Below are 18,687 nucleotides of genomic sequence, written 5' to 3'. Positions count from 1 at the left end.
TGTAGCAGTAGGTGATGAGAGCCCGAGTTCTGGTGTCCACTTGTACACCCTTCCGCTTGCAGGCTGGGTGATCTCAGGCAAGCTGCCCAACTTTTCTGAGACTCAAATTCCTCCTCTCCAAGATGAATGTAGTAATGAGGTGTATTCGCAAAGTTCTTCTGAGGCATCGATACGATAACGCTTATAACGCTCGTTGCCTGGTACTTGGTGAGGGCTCGGTGAGTGCTGGCTGATTTTTATTTTTCCTGTGACTCGTCCAAGGTCACACGACCAGTTAACAGAGCAGAACTAAAGTCCACATCCGCTAACTTGTAGTTCAGTGCTCTTGTTGAGGTCTTTTTGTTCCAGATTCGACTCTTAGACTGAGTGGGGAGGAAGCATAGTCAATTTATTCCAACCCATTTTGGAAGTCCATACGTGAAGGTGCTTTCATCAAAGCCCCCTCCTTAGAGGTGGTGGAGAACCAGAAGCAGCTAAGAATTTCTGCCTGATAAGCCAGTGTTCTTCCTTGGGGCAGCCAGTGTCTGGGTGTAGATACTTGCCTGCTTCATCTCCTCCTCAGAGGACAGACCAGAACTTTCATGTTTGTAGTTCTAGAAATATAGCTGTCGAGGCTAAAGAAAGCCTTAGAACTTAGACTCCTTTTTAAAACCACTCAACTTCTGGGGTGCCTGGGTGGCTTAGTCGGTTAAGCGTCCTACTTTCGCTTTGGTCATGATCTCTCGGTTTGTGGGTTTGAGCCCTGCGTCGGGCTCTGTGCTGACTGCCAGCTCTGAGCCTGGAGCCTGTTTCAGTCTGTGACTCCCTCTCTCTCTGGCCCTCCCCTGCTCACGCTGTCTCTCTCTCTCTCTCTCTCTCTCCTAGAAATAAATAAAATATTTTTTAAAAAAAAAACTATAAATAAAATCACTCAATTTCCAACAGCAGACTCCTCGCTTCTCCTGGGATGTTGAAATGGAAACTTCTTGATACCCCAGGCAGATCTGTACACAGATCACCTATCTGCACTGCAGTGAGAGATCACCAGACGATCTCAAACAGCCTTTTAAATATTTTTCTTTTGTTAAACAAGCAGTTCCTCCGAAAGAGACAAAGAGAATTTAAATTATCTTGGGTTAATATTCTTAGAAGATGGGATTCTTTGGGGTCACTGCAGCACATTTTCCCCATTCGAACTCCTCCTTGAATAAACAACCAAACACATCTTTGTCTTCCCCTGTTTTGATTTCAAGCTGACACATCAGGGGAGGTATTCCTCCTGGTTTAAGAGGGAGCCTCTGCTTTCTTCCCTTGTAGAGTGATGGCTTCCTTAGACAGTGACATGTGCCAGAACGCCGACCCTGGAGAAATCAGAGCACAGAGTGGCCCTCTGTGGGATGGGAGGGAGTCTTTTACTTCAGTAGAACAGTCTTCTTGGTCAATCTTATTTTTGTTCCCCGGTGACTGTACCTCAGAGCAGCTTTGTATATGCATCCTGGTTTGATGCTCAGAACCTAAAACTTCCTTCAGAGATCTTGAGGGCTTTGAGATGTTTCTTTTCATGACTCTTTGAACACCATGACTTTCCTGTTCACCGGGGAAACTGGGAAGAAAGGCAGATCCAGCCTGTGGAAGCCTTCCCAAATCTTAGTAACTGGCAACTGCATTCTGAGCACCAGTGCATCCTTGCAAGGAGCTTGGGAGGAAGGAGAAAGCGCCCCTCCCCAACCCCCCAGTTTATAGATGAGGAAATTTAGGCTCGGCGAGTCTAGAGAACTTGAGAGTTATTAAGAGGGGGCACTACGTGGCAGTTGCAGAATCCTAATGGCCAAGATGAAGCAAACGTTTATTTTAACAGCAGCCTTCAGGATCTATTGATGAGTTTGCCTGTGGGCCAGGAAATGCATTCATTCGCAAGTGTGTGCTTTGAGATTATGAGGTGGGAGTAGGCTGCTGAGGGCTCCTTGCACAGCCAGAAAATATGTATGGAGTGAGCCCTGGCTGGTTTTTTTTTTTTTTTCTTCTGTAAATAAGAAAACTGTCACTGCAGTGGAGGTCATCGCTTTGGCAGTTGCTATGAATAGGGGGCCCTTGCTCAGCAAAGCACGGTTCAGTCTGTTATGTTAACACAGGAGCCTTCATAGACCAAAGCAGCAGAGTAGAAATTGCAATTAAATTCGCTATCAATCACACTGCTCAAGTATACTTGATGTTTCATCAAACTTTTTTTTTTTTTTAACATATTCTTCTTTAACCTAGTACTTTCCCCTACCAGAGGTGTGGGTGTAAGGAGTCCAGAGCCTCAGACTTTTTAACAACTCGTGTTAAACACCAGCAGTGTTTTCTAAGTCTGGTCTCAGTCTCTTTCCATTCACCCACTCTTTCCCTTACTGTTCTCCGGGAAGTACATAGGTCAAGGTTTTACCTCTCTGTCTTTTACTTATTTTTTCCCCCTCCCACTTTTATTTTTTTTTTTTTACAAATAGTTTATTGTCAAATTAGTTTCTACATAACACTCAGTGCTCATCCCCAAAGTGCCCTCCTTCATGCCCATCCCCCCCTCCCCCCCACATCCATCCCCCTCCCACTTTTAAATTGCCGTTTTGATATGTCAGCCAACTGAGAAGTGAGTTTGAGGACTTTCCGGTATACATCATTTTTACATTATGATGTAGACTAACTTTTCCACGGCTAGGTTACTGCAACACTGGATAGCTAATAAATTACAGAGATTGAGGATGGCTGAGGGATTGTGCCTGGAATGTTGCCACTTCTCCTTGTTGCTGATCTGAATCACTTAAGGACTCAGTTGGAAACATGTGGCCCTCCCCTTTTTCTGCTCTTCCCAGCGTGTGGGCTAGCGCAAGGTTAGATGGTTAACCTCAAGCTCTTTATCACTTTCTTTTATTTTGTGTTGCTTTTCCTCTATCTTAGGCTCAGTGCATGAGGGCCTGCAAATTCAACTAACAAAAGACAGAAGAACAGAAGTATACAATGTTATGAATTTTGCATGACTGGGAGAGTTCACAGAAGAAGTGAGACTCAAAGAAGTGGTTGGTTCGGGGGCTTATATACTATTTTAATAAAAGAAAGGGTGTTTGGGCTTCCAGGGATGAAAAACTGTGGGAAAGTGACTAGGAAATATACAAGGAAGCTAATGGAAGCTAAGGGTTATTTTAGTAAGGTTGGTTTATGCAGACTCATCTGTGTCATAAGTTGCTCTCTGGTGATGAGTAGCTTTCTTCTTCCTGGTATGGAAGAAGATGGGACATTTCACAAAGGGAAATTTATGCCCTGCATTTAGGCGGACATGGGGAGGAGGGTAGAGAACTGTCTATATCTGTTGACTCTCAATTGCCTTCAGCTCACAATACCCTTATGGCCAAGTAGAATATTTTGGAATGGCACATTCTGATTCCCTTCATATACATCTTTTCTTTTCTTACCTTAAGAAAAATGGTATATAGTGGATCCTTTTTTTCCCTGTTTAAAAGATCCAAGGCTGTTTCTTACAACTAGTATCCTAAAATCCCTTCCTTGGGCACCAGTGTTAATCACTTGATTATTGAAAACAAGAGTCCTTAACAGTGATTGTCTTTGCCAAATGATACAGCAAAATTACTTTTTAAAAAATCTCCCTCCCATCACTTCTTATAAGTGTAAAAAAAAGTGTATTACATCTAGAGTGTAAACTGTTCTGATGTATTTTATGGCATATACAGGGGAATTGAGACCTAGTGGTAGAGGCCCCACACTAAGCTAGAGCTTAGGATACAGGGGACTTGAAGAAAGCCAGAAGGATGACTCCCCCTAACCATGGGACTCTCTGCCTTGGTGAAAATTTCTGCCCCCCAAAGGCGGAAAGGTTGGGGTGAGATGCACACTGCTCGTTGCCTTCATAATAACTGTCAGGATTAGTGGCTTTCATCTCTGTGCAGAAAGAGTTTCCACGAGCGTCATGGCGGCCACACCAAGGACTGGCTTTGGAGCACGCCTCTCCAGATGTTGCTTGTGATTGGGCATTGACTTGTTCGCTGACGCAGGTGTGTCAGAATGTCCCGGCTGTGTTCTCACCAAATCTTGCTCTCCTCTCTTCTCCATCACTATTTTACTAAACTTCCAGCCAGAAAGGGTGACTTCAGTATATGGGTCCTACCATACATTCTGCTGTATTCATTCCCCTATTATCAGAGCTAAAATGTCAACCTTTCACATCGGCCCTGGCGAGATCTGAATATTTAAAAGGAGCTTCTCTTTAAACCTTTTTATGGTTTGCTATTTATGCTACCTCCTGCCCCAGAGATTTAGAGGAAATAATTTCTCAGTTTGGTTTTCCTTCCCACTGTTAGCCTGTCTGCCACGCTTTCTCTGACATTTCCTTTCTGTACAGCTGCTGTTGCAAACTGATGGTCACAGAGTCCTTCTCAATAACACGGAGACAGAATGCTCTGCATAGCTGATAAATTAGAAGCAGGAGCCACGTGTTAGCTTGATGGATTGTTATAGTGAGTGTGTGTGAGTCATGGGTGTTATTTTTGGTCAAAAGAATCGTGTGAACTTTTCTCCTCTATTTTGAGTGCCTTGAAATGTACTACTTTTCTATCTTTTCTTTTCTTTTTTTCCCTCTTTAAGGTATATGTCAAGGAATTAGGTACCATATCAGAGCAGTCATGTTCTGGTTCCCAAAGTTATTGTTTTGGAGTTAAAGAGGTAGCAGGACTAAATAGACTGAACAGGAAAAAAAAAAGTGTGTTGACAAGAAACTCAGCCTGTGAAATGTAAGATTACAGTCCCCAGCTTTGAAGCAGGTGCCTCCCCCACCCGGCCCTCCCACAGTCAGTTGCAAAGCTGGGGTAACGTTACTAGAACCTAGCTGGGGGTGCTTGGGTGGCTCGGTCAGTTGAGCTTCTGACTCTTTATTTCCGATCAGGTCGCCATCTCAGGGTTGTGAGATCAAGCCCCGAATTGGGCTCTGTGCTGGGCATAGAGCCTGCTTGAGATTCTCTCTGTCTGTCTTTCTCTCTCTCTCTCTCTCTGTCTCTCTCTCTCCCTCTCTCAAATAAAAAAATAAATTAAACATTAAAAACCTAGCTTGCAAACTGTGTGCTCCTAATTAACCACTGTTCTGCCCAACTGTAGAATTGCATGGCTTCATTTTAGTAGATTTCTTTTCAGCTGCTACAGGGTAAATAACTGTCCCCTCACTGGCTGTGCCAGTCACTGCTTCCTAAAGCAGCCCTGTCCTCTGCTTCCTGTAGCACTGGAACCTCTCATGTGTGTACTGGGCGTTTGCCCTGTGCTAATGAGAGCTGGTGGGGCTCAGTGCTTTTCAAAACGAGGCTCGGGGACCAGGCCAGACTGCTGGCTTCAGGTCCCCGATAAGCACAGAGATTGAGAAAGTGTTCAGAAACTCTTAGGGTGATTTGGCAGCATGATTTTATGTCCGTTGAATCCCACAAACACTTGGACTTTTATCCTGACGTCTTCTGAAGTTGATTTTCCTAGCAATTGATTGATTGTTATTGTATTTTACAAAAGTCCTGGTCTGTGTCAGGTTGGAGGTTGAGACGCGGCCGTTCGCCACTGATGGATCGGGCTGTACTGGCGTAACTGCTACATCAGGCTGCCGAGGGGACATCAGGGTCTTCCCACTCCCAGAGGAGCTCCAGCTGCTGTTGATCCAAAAAGGAAAGACTTTTTTGATGGTGGTGGGAGGGGGGGATGGTCTTTTTTTATGTTGCCACTGATACTCTTTTTTTATTCTTAATTCTAATTTTTAAAACTTTTAATGCTTGTATAATTAACATGGAGTGTGATATTAGTTTCGGGTGTTACAGGAGTGATTCAGCAATTCCATACATTACTCCGTGTTCATCATGATAAGCGTACCCCTGATCTCCTTCACCGGCCCTCTTACCAGCATTTTTTTCCCATCACCTCTTCCGCCCTTAAGAGGAGGCAGGTCCTGTGAAGGTGAATTCTGCTGTGTCTCCTGCAGAGGGGGTGGGAGACACCACTTCCCTGCCCCTCCCCCGGGGCCTGTCTTTCCTGCCGGGTGGCAGAGGGATTATGCTTGCTGAGCTCATGTCTAGGAGACGTTCTGGGGTTCTGTGGAGGGGAAGCAGAGGCAGTGCACCCCGGGTACCCTTGCTGGAAGGAAGGAGAGCTGTGGGCGGAGGGGAGGAGCCAGCAAAGGAAAATCAGCAATTGAATCATCACTTCACTGCCGGCCCCTGGGGTCAGCCTGCCCTTGTGGCCTTGAACTGCCCACCAAAATGGAAGTCTTTGGGGCGTCTGAGTGGTTCAGTCGGTTGGGCATCCGACTTCAGCTCAGGTCGTGATCTCACGGTTCCTGACTTCCAGCCCTACGTCAGGCTCTGCTGACAGCTTGGAGCGTGGAACCTGCTTCAGATTCTGTGTCTCCCTTTCTTTCTCTGCCCCTCCGCTCTCACACTCTGTCTCGCTCAAAAAATACACATTAAAAAAATTTTTTTTTAAATGGAGATCTTTGATATGATGGGAGAGGGAGAGAGAGAAGCCAGTACCCTTCCCCTATCTGGGACTTTCCTCTTCCTGTCCACAAGGCCCTCGCTTTCTCTCTCTGCTCGTTTAAGTCTTGGTTTAAACGTAGCCCTTTCCTCAGACCCAGTCTGTTCTGTCTGCCTACCTCATTTGTCTCCATAGCACTCCTCATCCAACCCCTGGGTCATTATGTATTTTATTACAATATAATATAATTAATATCATCTATTAAAATGTACATTTACAAGGGGAAAGTGTTTTGTCCTTACTGCTCACTGCTGTATCTTGAGAGTCCAAAACAGTGAGTGGTACATGGTAGGTACTCAATAAATACTTATTGTATAAGTAAACGGATAGACAAGGAACAATGAAGGGGCAGGATCGCAAAGGACCCAGTTGTGTCCAAAGAGCCATTTGGCCACGTCTACCCAGCTGTCCACTGAGTGGCTGAGTAGGAGCCACTGGACAGGCACAGTGAGGGGGAGCTGACCACCCTTTACCCAGCACCTACTCTACCAAGCACTGCGGTAGGTGTCCTGTGTTCATTATTCATTGTAGGGATCACATGAATGTATGGTCAGCTGCATTTACAAATAGTTCATTGTCAAATTGGTTTCCATATAACGCCCAGTGCTCATCCCCACAAGTGCCCTCCTCCATGCCCATCTCTCCTCCCCCCCACATCCATCAGTCCTCAGTTTGTTTCTCAGCATTCAAGAGTCTCTCATGGTTTGCCTCTCTCCCTTTCCCCCACCATTTCCCCCCTTCTTCTCCCCCTTGTTCCTCCGTCAAGTTCCTCCTAATCCTCCTATACGTGCAAACATATGATATTTGTCCTTCTCTGCCTGACTTATTTCGCTCAGCATAACACCCTCAAGGTCCATCCATGTTGCTACACATGGCCAGATTTCATTGTTTCTCATTGCCATGTAGTATTCCATGGTATAGATAAACCACATCTTCTTGATCCATTCGTCCATTGATGGGACACTTAGGCTCTTTCCATGTTTTAGCTATTGTTGAGAGTGCTGCTATGAACATTGGGGTACATGTGCTCCTATGCATCAGGTCAGCTGCATTTACAGACGGGAGACTCGAGGCTGAGGGACTCACCCAGGGCCACTCAGCCAGGTAAGTGGCAGAACTGGGATCCAACTTAATCTGTCTGATTTCCACAAATTTCCAAAAGTAGCCCATTGGTCATAGTACCTCTTGTCTTTTTGCCTTTTTACCTATAATATGGGAATCAATTTTCCTGGTAAGAATGGAAATCTGGGAAAATCAGAATGCAATTATAAAATATGAACTTTGCACACATGCGGTTGAAAATTAGACCACATTGTGGAGTGACATGGGGCTTGGTTAGATCCAGCCAGTGGGGACAAGTCCAGTTTTCACATGGGACTCTGTGCTTAGCACTGGCTTCAGTGTTGGTACGTATTGTTGTTATTCTAGACTCCACCCTAGGCCGAGACCACAACCTCCAGACTCAGCCTACTGTCTCTCATTTAGAAAATATTTATGGAGCACACCTACTAGGTGCTTGGGGGTAGATCCGCCCAGAGAACCAGGTTCCTTGTCCTTCATTGATTTTTTTAAAATTTTTATAGTTTATTGAAAAAGTTGGTTTCCATATAACACCCAATGCTCATCCTAACAAGTGCCCTCCTCCATGCCCATCATCCATTTTCCCCTCCCCCCACCCCCATCAACCCTCACTTTGTTCTCAGTATTCAAGAGTCTTTCATGGTTTGCCTCCCTCCCCCTTCTTAACTGTTTTTTACCTTTCCCCTCCCCTATGCTCCTCTGTTAAGTTTCTCCTGCTCCACATATGAGTGAAAACATATGGTATCTGTCCTCTGCCTGACTTACTTTGCTCAGCTAACGCCCTCGAGTTCCATCCATGTTTCTACAAATGGCCAGATTTCATTCTTTCTCATTGCCATGTAGTATTCCATCATATAGATAAACCACATCTTTCTTGATCCATTCGTCAGTTGATGGACATTTAGGCTCTTTCCATGATTTGGCTATTGTTGAGAATGCTGCTATGAACATTGGGGTACATGTGCCACTGTGCATCAGCACTCCTGTATCCCTTGGTAAATTCCTAGCAGTGCTGTTGCTGGGTCATAGGGGAGTTCTACTGTTAATTTTTTGAGGAACCTCCACACTGTTTTCCAGAGGGACTGCACCAGTTTACATTCCCATCAACAGTGTAGGAGGGTGCCCGTTTCTCCACATCTTTGCCAGCATCTATAAGTGTCGGAGGCCACGCCGGCTGCGACAGGTCCAGGGGTCCCTGAAGGATGGACGGTGTCGGTGAAAGAGAGTGAGAGAGCCCCGAGATTCTTTCTGATCACCAGGCAGGCATCTCTGTCCTGTCGGTTTTTTTGTGTCTTTATTTAAAGGTTCAGCAACAACATGAAGTCAGAGAAAGGAATTTCTACAATGGGAGGCCTTTTGCGATAACAAGTTTTTGATATTTTGCAGAATTATCTCAGTCATAGTGAATTTACAACCAAGGAATTAACAGGATGCTCTTAGTGATCAACAGGATAATATATAGGTTAGGTTGTATATAGATAAGCTAGGAGTCATTCTGTCTGGCTCTTAAGAGGATGAATGTTTCTGAATTGGTTTGTGTGTGGAAGTCCTCATGGGGGCCCTAAATGTGTCCATCTTGGCACCTGGGTTTATGTTTTAGCTACTCTTATCTATCCTCATCCCAGTTGCCAGTGTAAGGGAGGGTGTTTGTGGAATGTAGGCCTTGAGGAAGGGACTGCCATACATCACCAATTAGTAAGTTATGTTCTGTACTTATCTGTACCTTAACTATAAATCAGGCTCTTCTGATGTGGGACCAGGCTCAATAGTAACTCTTGTGTTCTTAACCCCCTTTATTATCTAAGTCTTGGATCTGCAAGGCCCATAGGAAGAGCCTTTTGACAATCGCCCATAGAGCTTTCATCTAAAGTCTCTTTCATAAAGGCAGGAATATGCTTTTCCTTATGAGGTATCTGTATTCAGAATACGGGTCTGATATGGAATATTGGGAGGCCTGGTCAATACCAGCAGGCTTATATCCAACATGAGCTAATGGTAGCAGAAGGAGATACCAGTTTTCATTTCTCATGGGAGGAGCTGCAAACATTGTCACTTCCTTGCCGTGATTGCCATCCAGAGAGGCCGGCGCGGCTCCCGGCATATAAGTCTCCTGATTTGTTCATTTTAGCCACTCTCACTGGCATGAGGTGGTATCTCAGTGTGGTTTTGATTTGTATTTCCCTGATGATGAGTGATGTTGAGCATTATTTCATGTGTCTTTGGCCATCTGGATGTCCTCTTTGGAGAAGTGTCTGTGGAACTTCTATTTTTGTAGAGAGAAGGAGGCAGGAAATAAGTAGTCGGCAATAATCCATGAAATAAATTACATGGTGTGTTAAAAAGTGGCGTGGGCTATGAATGAAAAAAAATAGTGTAGGGGGAGGGGCTTGGGAGATCAGGGTGGAGGTGAGCAGATTGCAGTGTTAGATCACTGGTCTAGGCGGCTTTTGAACAAAGGCCTGAAGAAGGTGAGAGAGGGAGGAGCCAAGTGGTGTTCTGGAGAGAGAGCGTTCTCATCAGAGAGTACAGAGCAACAATGCAGGGATGGGAGCAGTCCTGATATGCTTGGGGAACAGCGAGGAGGGGAGCTTGGCGGGGAGCTGGAGTGGGGGAGACCCTGAGGGTAGAGACAACCTGATACCCCAACAGATGGGACATGGGAGATGAGCTAGAGGGCAGACACGGGTGAGCCAAGCCAAGGATTAATCTTCATATTCTCTCACGTTCATTCCTTTTTTCTAAAGTACCTGACATAATTGAGTATTCTCAAAAGTATTAGCATTTTTATAAACCAACCTTCCTTCCTTCCTTCCTTCCTCCCTTCCTTTCTCTCTCTCTCTCTCTTTCTTTCTCTCTTTCTTTCTTTCTTTCTTTCTTTCTTTCTTTCTTTCTTTCTCTTTCTCTCTTTCTCTTTCCTTCTTCCCTTCCCTTCCTGTTTCCCTTCCCTTCCCTTCCTTCTCTCTCTCTCTCTCTCTTTCTTTTTCTCTTTCTCTTCCCCAACCCCTCTTTCTTTCTTTTTTAAGTAGGCTTCACACCCAGTGTAGGTCTTGAACTCACAACCCTGAGATCAAGAGTCGCATGTACTAACTGAGCGAGCCAGGGGCCCCTCAAAAGTATTAGCACTGAGCTTTTTGGAGATTTGGCCACTGAAGTTATACCAGTCCCCTAATGCCTCTGGGTGTGGGTTTCATCAGCCATAACATGAGAGGAATTTTCTAGATAATCTTTCAAATCCCCTGTACGACCATTGCTGAATGATTCCCTTCCAGGAGTCACGTTCTCCTTACTTGCTTCTTTCCTTCCTTCCTTCATTTACTCATCATGAGTCTTTAAAACATTTGCTGGAACACAAGCCCTTCCTGGATGCTGAGGAAGTAGAGAACCAAATCTCTGTCTTCCCACAGCTTGAGATCTTCTTGCTGAGGTTAGGTAAGGACACTATAAGCAAGGCGAGAATCACAGCAAGTTGCAACCAGCCACGTACATACAGTGCTGTAGAACAAGCAGCCACGTGACATTACCTCCAGGTTCGGGCCCCCTGTGAAAGGGGTAAGTGGTGCTCACGTGCTCCGGGAAAGGGGGCAGTGATGGTGTGAGGTGAGGCTGGCTTGAGAGGGAGAAGCTGGTGAGTAGAGAGCCATCCACATGGGCCAAAAGGATCTGAGTCCGTGCTGGAGACACATCCTAGGGAAGGGGTGACATCCCGAAGCTGGTACTATGGGAGTAGAAGAGGAGAATAAGGAGGTGAGAAAACCAGCCTAGGATGCTGGTGGGTGACCTCTGGACCCCACTTTCTGAAGTGGTTGCTCACCCCTCGTCTCCTGTCTGGCTGCCTCATTTCATGATTGAAATCCTAGACATTGAGGTAGCAAAGAAAATCTCATTAAGTTCTATTTGAAGGGGAAGAAAACTACCTGAATAAGGAAGTGAAGCTTTTCCTGTATCGTTGGTTGGCTCAACTTTTAGAACTGACTTCTGTGGCCATTGCAAGATTTTTGGTGCAAGAGCTCTTAAAATTGTCCTCTAAAAAGTCGAATATGATTGACTCCTCTGTTATTTGTCTGTGAAGCCCTTCTGGGACAAAGCATGTCCCCATGCCAAGGTTCACGGCCAACTTCATTTCCCTCCATGCAGCTGTAGCGGTGTGATTTGTACACTCGCTGCATTCACGTATGCATGTACCCTAATGGGCTTTGTGTGGCTATGTTGGTCCCGGACGCCAGCCTCGGTGAGGCTCGCCGAGGCCCACGTTGATCTAGTCCTGTGTTTCTGAACGTATTTCATGATATGTTGATATTTCCAGGCTAATCTTGCACAGCTACTGAGAGATTCTCAGGACCGAAATAAACATCTGGGAGAAGAAATTAAAGAACTTCAGCAAAGGCTTGCAGAAGTCCAGGGTGACAATAAGGTACCGTGAATATTTAACAGGAAAAAGCTGTGCCGTGTAATCGTGCACTAGAGGTTTATGTAGAGCACATCAGAAAAATGTAATGCAGCATTTGCTGAAAAATTTGTTATAGATTTTTACATTTGCAATGAAAATTCACAGTTTAGCATTTCTTATCTTTATTACATTGCCTTTGTGTGTGTGCGCACGCGTACATGCGTGCTTCTGGGTTGCTGTAAAATATTGCCACGACCCATTATGGAAGTTTCATTATGTTCAGCTTGGTGGTGAATAACATTGCAGTTGAGGGCAAAATAAAACCCCAAACGCTATACTTTCCCCCTTCTACACAAATAATGGATTTGTGGCTCAGATGATTTGGAATTATTCACATTCAGTTTTGAATTTTAAGTAGTCATCCTACTAATTATGTTCACATAACCAATTTATTTTATTGCTAAATTTGGCAATTTGTATGGAACATTGCTCAAAATCCACTGCGTGGTATTAATCAAACTCCCCTGTTGGCAACGTTAATTATAAAATATGAACTCATAAACTCCAAACTGAATGTCTGCACTCTCTCTCCCAGCTGAAGCTATGAACAAAAGTACAATGGAGAGAAAGGAAGAGAAACTATTGAAGTTTAATTCTGTCCCCCCTCCCAGCCCACAAATAATTTTCTGTTTTGCCACAATAGATTGATTTTCAACTCCTTGCCAGAGGCAGCTTTCCTGATAGAGATGGCCACTGGAGTTTCACTCAAGAAAACTGTGTGGCAGGGAGGAGGTCCTTTCTTGGGAAATGTCTTTTAAATATTACCAAATTTCCTTGACACATGGTGGTGGCATTCACTGTTTCTGGGAGTTGTTGGTTATTGGAAGATGCCATTTTGAAAGATGCTGGCTTGTTAAAAAAAGCATGAAGTGTCTGGGTTATCCAGAGTTTTCTTTTCTTTCTTTTTTTTTTTTTTTTTGGTTTATTTATTTATTTTGAGAGGGAGAGAGAAAGAGAGAGAGACGGAGCTATCAGGACAGGGACAGAGTGTGAGAGAATCTCAGGCAGGCTCTAAGGCTCTATCTATCAGTGCAGAGCCCAATATGGGGCTCAAACTCATGAACCATGAGATTATGACCTGAGCCAAAGTCAGATGCTTAACTGACTGAGGCACCCAGGCACCCCTCTGGAGAATTCTTCATAACAAAACAGAGAGGGTTTTATGTTACTGCTGGTTTGAGAGGCTCAGTCTGAGGGCCAAGTAGGAAGTCTTCCTCTGTAGCCTCTTCTCCACTTAATCTGCCTTTAAGTTTTTCTTTTTCTGAAACTTCTTGGATTTAACATATATTTGAAAAATTAGGTTTTACTATTCTGGGTCATGAAATTGGGGGTGGGAGAGAATGCCTAAGGAAGGGTTCTAATTAACACTGGACAGGCTAATCAGGCCTCTAGTGTGGTTTTATTCACCATTAAAAGGATTTAAGTTCTGTAACCTAGGTGTTTGGTCCATAATTAAAGGCCAGACCTTCTTAGTCACTTCCTCAAGTGGTAACAGCAGGACAAGGTTTTCTAGAGAATAAAGTGAGATGTGTTTAATCGTTTCCTTTAAACCCATAAGAATACTACAGGACTTTTGGAGACATCATAAACCCACAGAATACTAAAACATTTTGAAGATGTGATTTTTGGATTCGTAGTCCTTCTTGATTGATTTTTTGTCTTATTTTATTTCTTCCCCCCCCCCTTACATTACCCAACCCCTCCCCCAACTTTCCTAAATATACTTCTACTTATCTTTTGGTCACTTTTAATTCTGTCACCTTTTAGACACATGGTATTTTAAGGGTTTATGTTTGCAGCCGGTATTTCAAGGAAAGGGAGGGCCTGTGTGTGTGTGAGTGTGTGTGCACGTGTGAGTGTGTACAGGGCTCAGCATGTGTATGTGCATGTGTGTGCAACACTGAGCACAGGACCGGTGCCCCTTCTGCGTTGGCACAATCTGAACTTCGTGATTTGTTTGTGCTCTGGGCCTTTATTCCAGTAGCTGGACACATTCATCAAACTTTGCTTTCTTGCCCAAGGTTTGGAGTTTAGTGACTCATATTCATGGCCTCTGAAGTAATCCACCTGCCAAAAGGTCCAGGAAAGATGTTATAATGTTCAGCAGACCCCCATCTCAGTATCTAGCCTCTCTGCCTCCAAAAAAGACCAACTGCAGTGAGCCCCAGAGACTCCATTTATTCTCATTTGCATCTAAAGTTATAGGGCTGATTTATTTTCAGATCCCTGTGAGTCATAGCCACCTTCCCCCCACCCCCACCCCCAGTCGTCAACATTAAGGCCAGATTACTCATTCGATAATGACACCAGGCATCTTGGGAAAGTCAGAGGCCCCTGTTTTTAGGTGTGTGGTGAAGAATGGGTTAACCATTTGTTTTTGGTTTTGTTTTGTTTTTGTTTTTAATTCATTATGTCACTAGCTGCTCCAAGCTTTCTATTGCCTTCCAGATCCAGTCAAACCTTCTTGCCATGGCGGTCTAGGCCCTCCAGTATTTGGCCCCTACTGATTTCCCCAGCCACATCTCTTGCCACTAGTCACCCCGTGCTTCAGCTCAGCAGCACTAATTTCCGTCCCTTTGTTGAGCTATACTGCCTTGTGCCTCAGGGCCTTCACACCTGCTTTTTGCTCTGTCTGGGATGCTCTTCCGTTTTACTTCCCTCGCAAACTCATGCTCATCTTTTAGGTCTTAGGTCAAATGTAGCCTTCTTTGACTCTTAGGGGCAGGTCCTGTGCATCCTGCAGTGCTCTGCTTTTTCCTTTCTGCTTGTTCTTGTGTGGCACCCTCACCCCCAAGGGTAAGTAAGCTCTTTGCAGGCTCAGTTCCTGACTGGTATACTGCAGTAGTGCTAAGAATTAGCGCTCTTAGTTCCTGGTACATAAACATTATTTAATAAATCTTTATTGAAGGAATGGAGTGGAATAAATGAATGAGTGAATGAATAAAATGAATGAGGGGAACGAAAAGAAGAGCAGAAAGGTTCAAGAAAGAGGAAAAGGAAGACAAAAAGGAAAAAGAATACAAGAAAATATGCATACTGAGAAAACAAGCCCTGGTTGTCATCAGTAACTCTGTGGGGTGGGAAGTAGTTTAGACATTTGGAGAAAAGCGTAAAAGCAACACCAAACCAAACCCCAGGTACGAGACCTTGGGAAGCCCTTGTGGAGAGAGCAGAGGGTCTGAGGCTGAGCCATGGTGGGCTCAGGGTGAGAATCCTGCTCAGAGGCTGGCTCTTGCCCGTTAAAATCAAGAACACGTAGTAACTGCCGTTGGACTCCTGACTCCTCCCCCAACCCTATTCCAAACAGAAGGGCCCATGGCATCATTTTATGAGCGACTGTTAAAGTAGAGAATTTTTATCTCCAAGTTGCCATTTTAACTGATGACCCTTATCCATATTTTGGGAAGCTCAGATTCTAGATGTTAAGTACATTTGGGAAACAAGGTGATAGGAAATTACTTGCCTTGGATATTTTAAGGTAGACTAATTTTTCCATTTGTTCAGCTAGAGCCTTGTAACCCTATGTGCCATAAAGCATTTTCAAACAGCCTCTTGAAAGATTTGTTGCTACCCTGGCTTATAAGCAGCTTAGCCCTCCCATGGGGCTGAGAGGGTGGGGGGGTTTGTGAGAGGGTGGGGGTCCCATGATCAAATACCACCTGCCGTCTCTCTGAACTGTGCCCAAGAATTTCTCAGGGCTCCTAGATAGATGCAAACCCCTCATCCAAGCTTGAAGAGAGGTGTGAAAAGGGAAACCTAGCAGACACCCTCCATTTCCCTGATAATTCTAGTTCTGAAAGGTTAATGAGGAAAGAGGAGACACGTGGGGAAGGGAGGCCTCACACTTCCACAGATCACTGTGGGAAAAGCTTTTCATGGGTGGTGGATTGCCCTCGGCTCCCAGTGTGTCAGTTTGTCTCCTGATGAGGAAAAACCCAGACAATGCTGGGGCCCCCCGTCTAAAAAAGCAGCCTGCTGAGAGAACCATAGCTTTCTTTCTCGCCTCAGAAGTCGGCCTGCCCCTCTTCTAGACATTAAGAAAAGAGTGGATTCAGAGAGAGGGGACCAGGAGGAAGAAGGGGTTCTCTGAGAATTTAAGGATTAGTAAGAGGCAGTCAGCAAAACTAGCAGAGCACATTTGGATCGGAGAGCTGGTAGACCAGCTCTCTAAGAGAGGAAGCCTGCCTAATAGTGCTTTGCCGATTTCCAGGGCAAATAACGAGGCCACCAAAGTGAAGGCACTGAGCTGGCAGTGGGAAAGATTGGCACTCCCAGAAAGGCCAGCTCCAGCCTCACCACTGTCAAGTGGTGTCAAGAAATTCAGTCCAAGGGGTCCAACTTTGGAAATTATGAGGCCCAGATTTATTCTCTGGCTCTGCCGGTTTTTGTTTTTATAGCCTCAAGCAAGTCGGTTTTCTCTCCTAGCCTCAGTTGCCTCATCTGGAAAATGGGAGTAATCATACCTCTCATAGAACTGTTGTTAGGTTCTATCTTTTATTCAACAGTGCATGATTGGAGAATTCCTACGTCCTGCTTAATGTTCCAGCAGCTGTGGGTACATCAAGGAATGAAAAAGACAAAGTACCCATTCTTGTAGAGATTATATTCTAGTTGGGGAGACATACAGTAAGAAATAAAATACGCAAGACCATCAGACAGTGGTTAGTGCTGGGAAGAAAAGAAAGCAGGGCAGTGAGATTTAACGTGTGTGCCTGCGTGCAGGTGCGATACCCAGTGTTTGTAAAGGGGGCGGCACCCAGTAAATGTTCCAAGAAAGGTAAGTGTTGCTGGTAGTTTAGCATGACCCATGGCCAGATAGGCTTACAGTTTTTTGTGCAAGTTTTCTACCAGGAAGCTCAAGGTCTTCCTTCCTGTTGATCAGCTGTTTCCAGTGCACTGGGTACATGCCTCCCAGTAGAGACAGAATCCGTGGTAAGGAGCATGGCATCTGGAAGGTGGATCCCCAAAACTCAGCCCTCCTTGTGGCCACCCCAGACTTGGCCAGCACCAAGCAGGTGCAGAGCTCCTAGAAGCTTCCTTGGGGTTTTTGTGCTCCTTGTAGAGTAAACACCTGACAGAATATGCCAGGAAGAGGAAATCAGGTTCCGGTGAGGACTTGGTTTTCTTATTTTTCTTCATTTTACAGAGATGACACTCGGATGCAGAAGAGCAGTAACGCAGTGCGAGTGTGCACAGGCAAGGAGGTGCAGGTGGACAGCTGCGCCCAGCCGTGTCCCGCATCCGCGTTTCCTGGGCCCCCGGCGGCCGCTTTAAATGTAGCTGTTTGTATATTGCATAGACACGAGGTTTTGCCCTTAATAATGAGCTTTATGTTACACCAGCTGACGGCCTTTAAGCACCTCTGGTTTTTTTTGTTTTTTTTTTTTAATTTTTTTTTTATGTTTTATTTATTTCTAGGAGAGAGAGAGAGAGAGAGAGAGACAGCATGAGCAGGGGAGGGTCAGAGAGGGAGTCACAGACTGAAACAGGCTCCAGGCTCTGAGCTAGCAGTCAGCACAGAGCCCGACGCGGGGCTCGAACCCATGAACTGTGAGATCATGACCTAAGTGAAAGTCAGACGCTTAACCCACTAAGCCACCCAGGCGCCCCTAAGCACCTCTGTTTTATCTGGTGTTTGGCACCATAAAAAGATAGAGCCCTTCTGTGAACATACCTCTATTGACGTGGGACTTTTGGATGGATTCGGAGAGCAAACCAATTAAGTCAAAGCCACGAGCCAATAAAGACAGATCAGTGAGCATGCAGGTGACTAATTAAAGTATACTTTGTTTTAAAACAACAACAACAAACGAGTGCTCATCTGTGGCTGTTTGTAACGGTCCGGGATGAGGAATCAGAGAGCCCTTTGTCACCTGTTCCTCTTTAAGCTTCAGAGGGCCAGAGAGATGTCCTAGTCCGTAGAAACCCAAACGAAGAGAGCACGCTAATGAAAAGCTCTTGCCTTGGGACATTATAGAAATTAATTACAAAGAATTAAAATGAGTAATAAGAGCCCTTCACCTGCTTCAGCCCCAGCATATCATGCTGTAACTGGGATCTTGATTGCGCACCATAGGCAACGCTCAGTTCAGCAAGCAGCTGATTCCCCCATGTTCAGGGTTCCCTCATGTTTTGCTGCCAGATGAATTAGACACATTTGGTCTCAGAGACTGTATTTGAGCCCCTGCTGCCGTATATGAGCGTGTAGCTTGGGGGGCCCATGAGACCAGTGGTTTTGAACAGTCATCCCATAGACTGTGCATTTGTAGTTACTTTTTAGTAGATGGCTGGTTCTGAGAGATGTCTCATTTTCCAGCCCACCATATCCAAACTACACTAAACTACAAAGAAATTGAAGCAGCCTTAAAACTGCCTTGTGGGACCCTATAAAGATGGGGGCTCCAAGGTTAATGTGTGCGGAACTGTCTGAAGGTAATTCAGGGGCTTCCTAACTGTGTGATTTTGGGCCAGTCACTTGACTTCTCTGTGTGTCACAGTTATTCTCATCTGTACAGTGAAGATACTAGTAATACTGAGCTTACAGTGGATGGCTCAGGTCGAGTCATTTCAACACATCGTTACTGAGGACCCAACTATAAGCTCTATAGATAGGGCAGCAAATAGGGATTCCC

General features: G+C 45.1%; 1 protein-coding gene across 3 annotated transcripts in view; it reads left to right on the top strand.

Moving 5' to 3' along the window:
• The window catches only part of CCDC149 (coiled-coil domain containing 149), a 102,651-nt gene that overhangs the window by 42,084 nt on the left and 41,880 nt on the right, over positions 1-18,687 (top strand). For 2 of the 3 annotated variants that reach the window (XM_039236650.1, XM_039236649.1), the window contains exon 4: positions 11,912-12,019. The exons of the other annotated variant lie outside the window; for it this stretch is intronic. In XM_039236650.1, the coding sequence (XP_039092581.1) occupies positions 11,912-12,019 (108 nt within the window). The remainder of the gene's footprint in view (positions 1-11,911; positions 12,020-18,687) is intronic. 3 annotated transcript variants of the gene reach the window in all.

The sequence above is a fragment of the Hyaena hyaena genome, unplaced genomic scaffold (genome assembly GCF_003009895.1).
Source record: "Hyaena hyaena isolate Hyena2069 unplaced genomic scaffold, ASM300989v1 scaffold_114, whole genome shotgun sequence".
Taxonomy (NCBI): Eukaryota; Metazoa; Chordata; class Mammalia; order Carnivora; family Hyaenidae; genus Hyaena; species Hyaena hyaena.
This window is presented reverse-complemented; position numbering and strand designations above follow the sequence as displayed.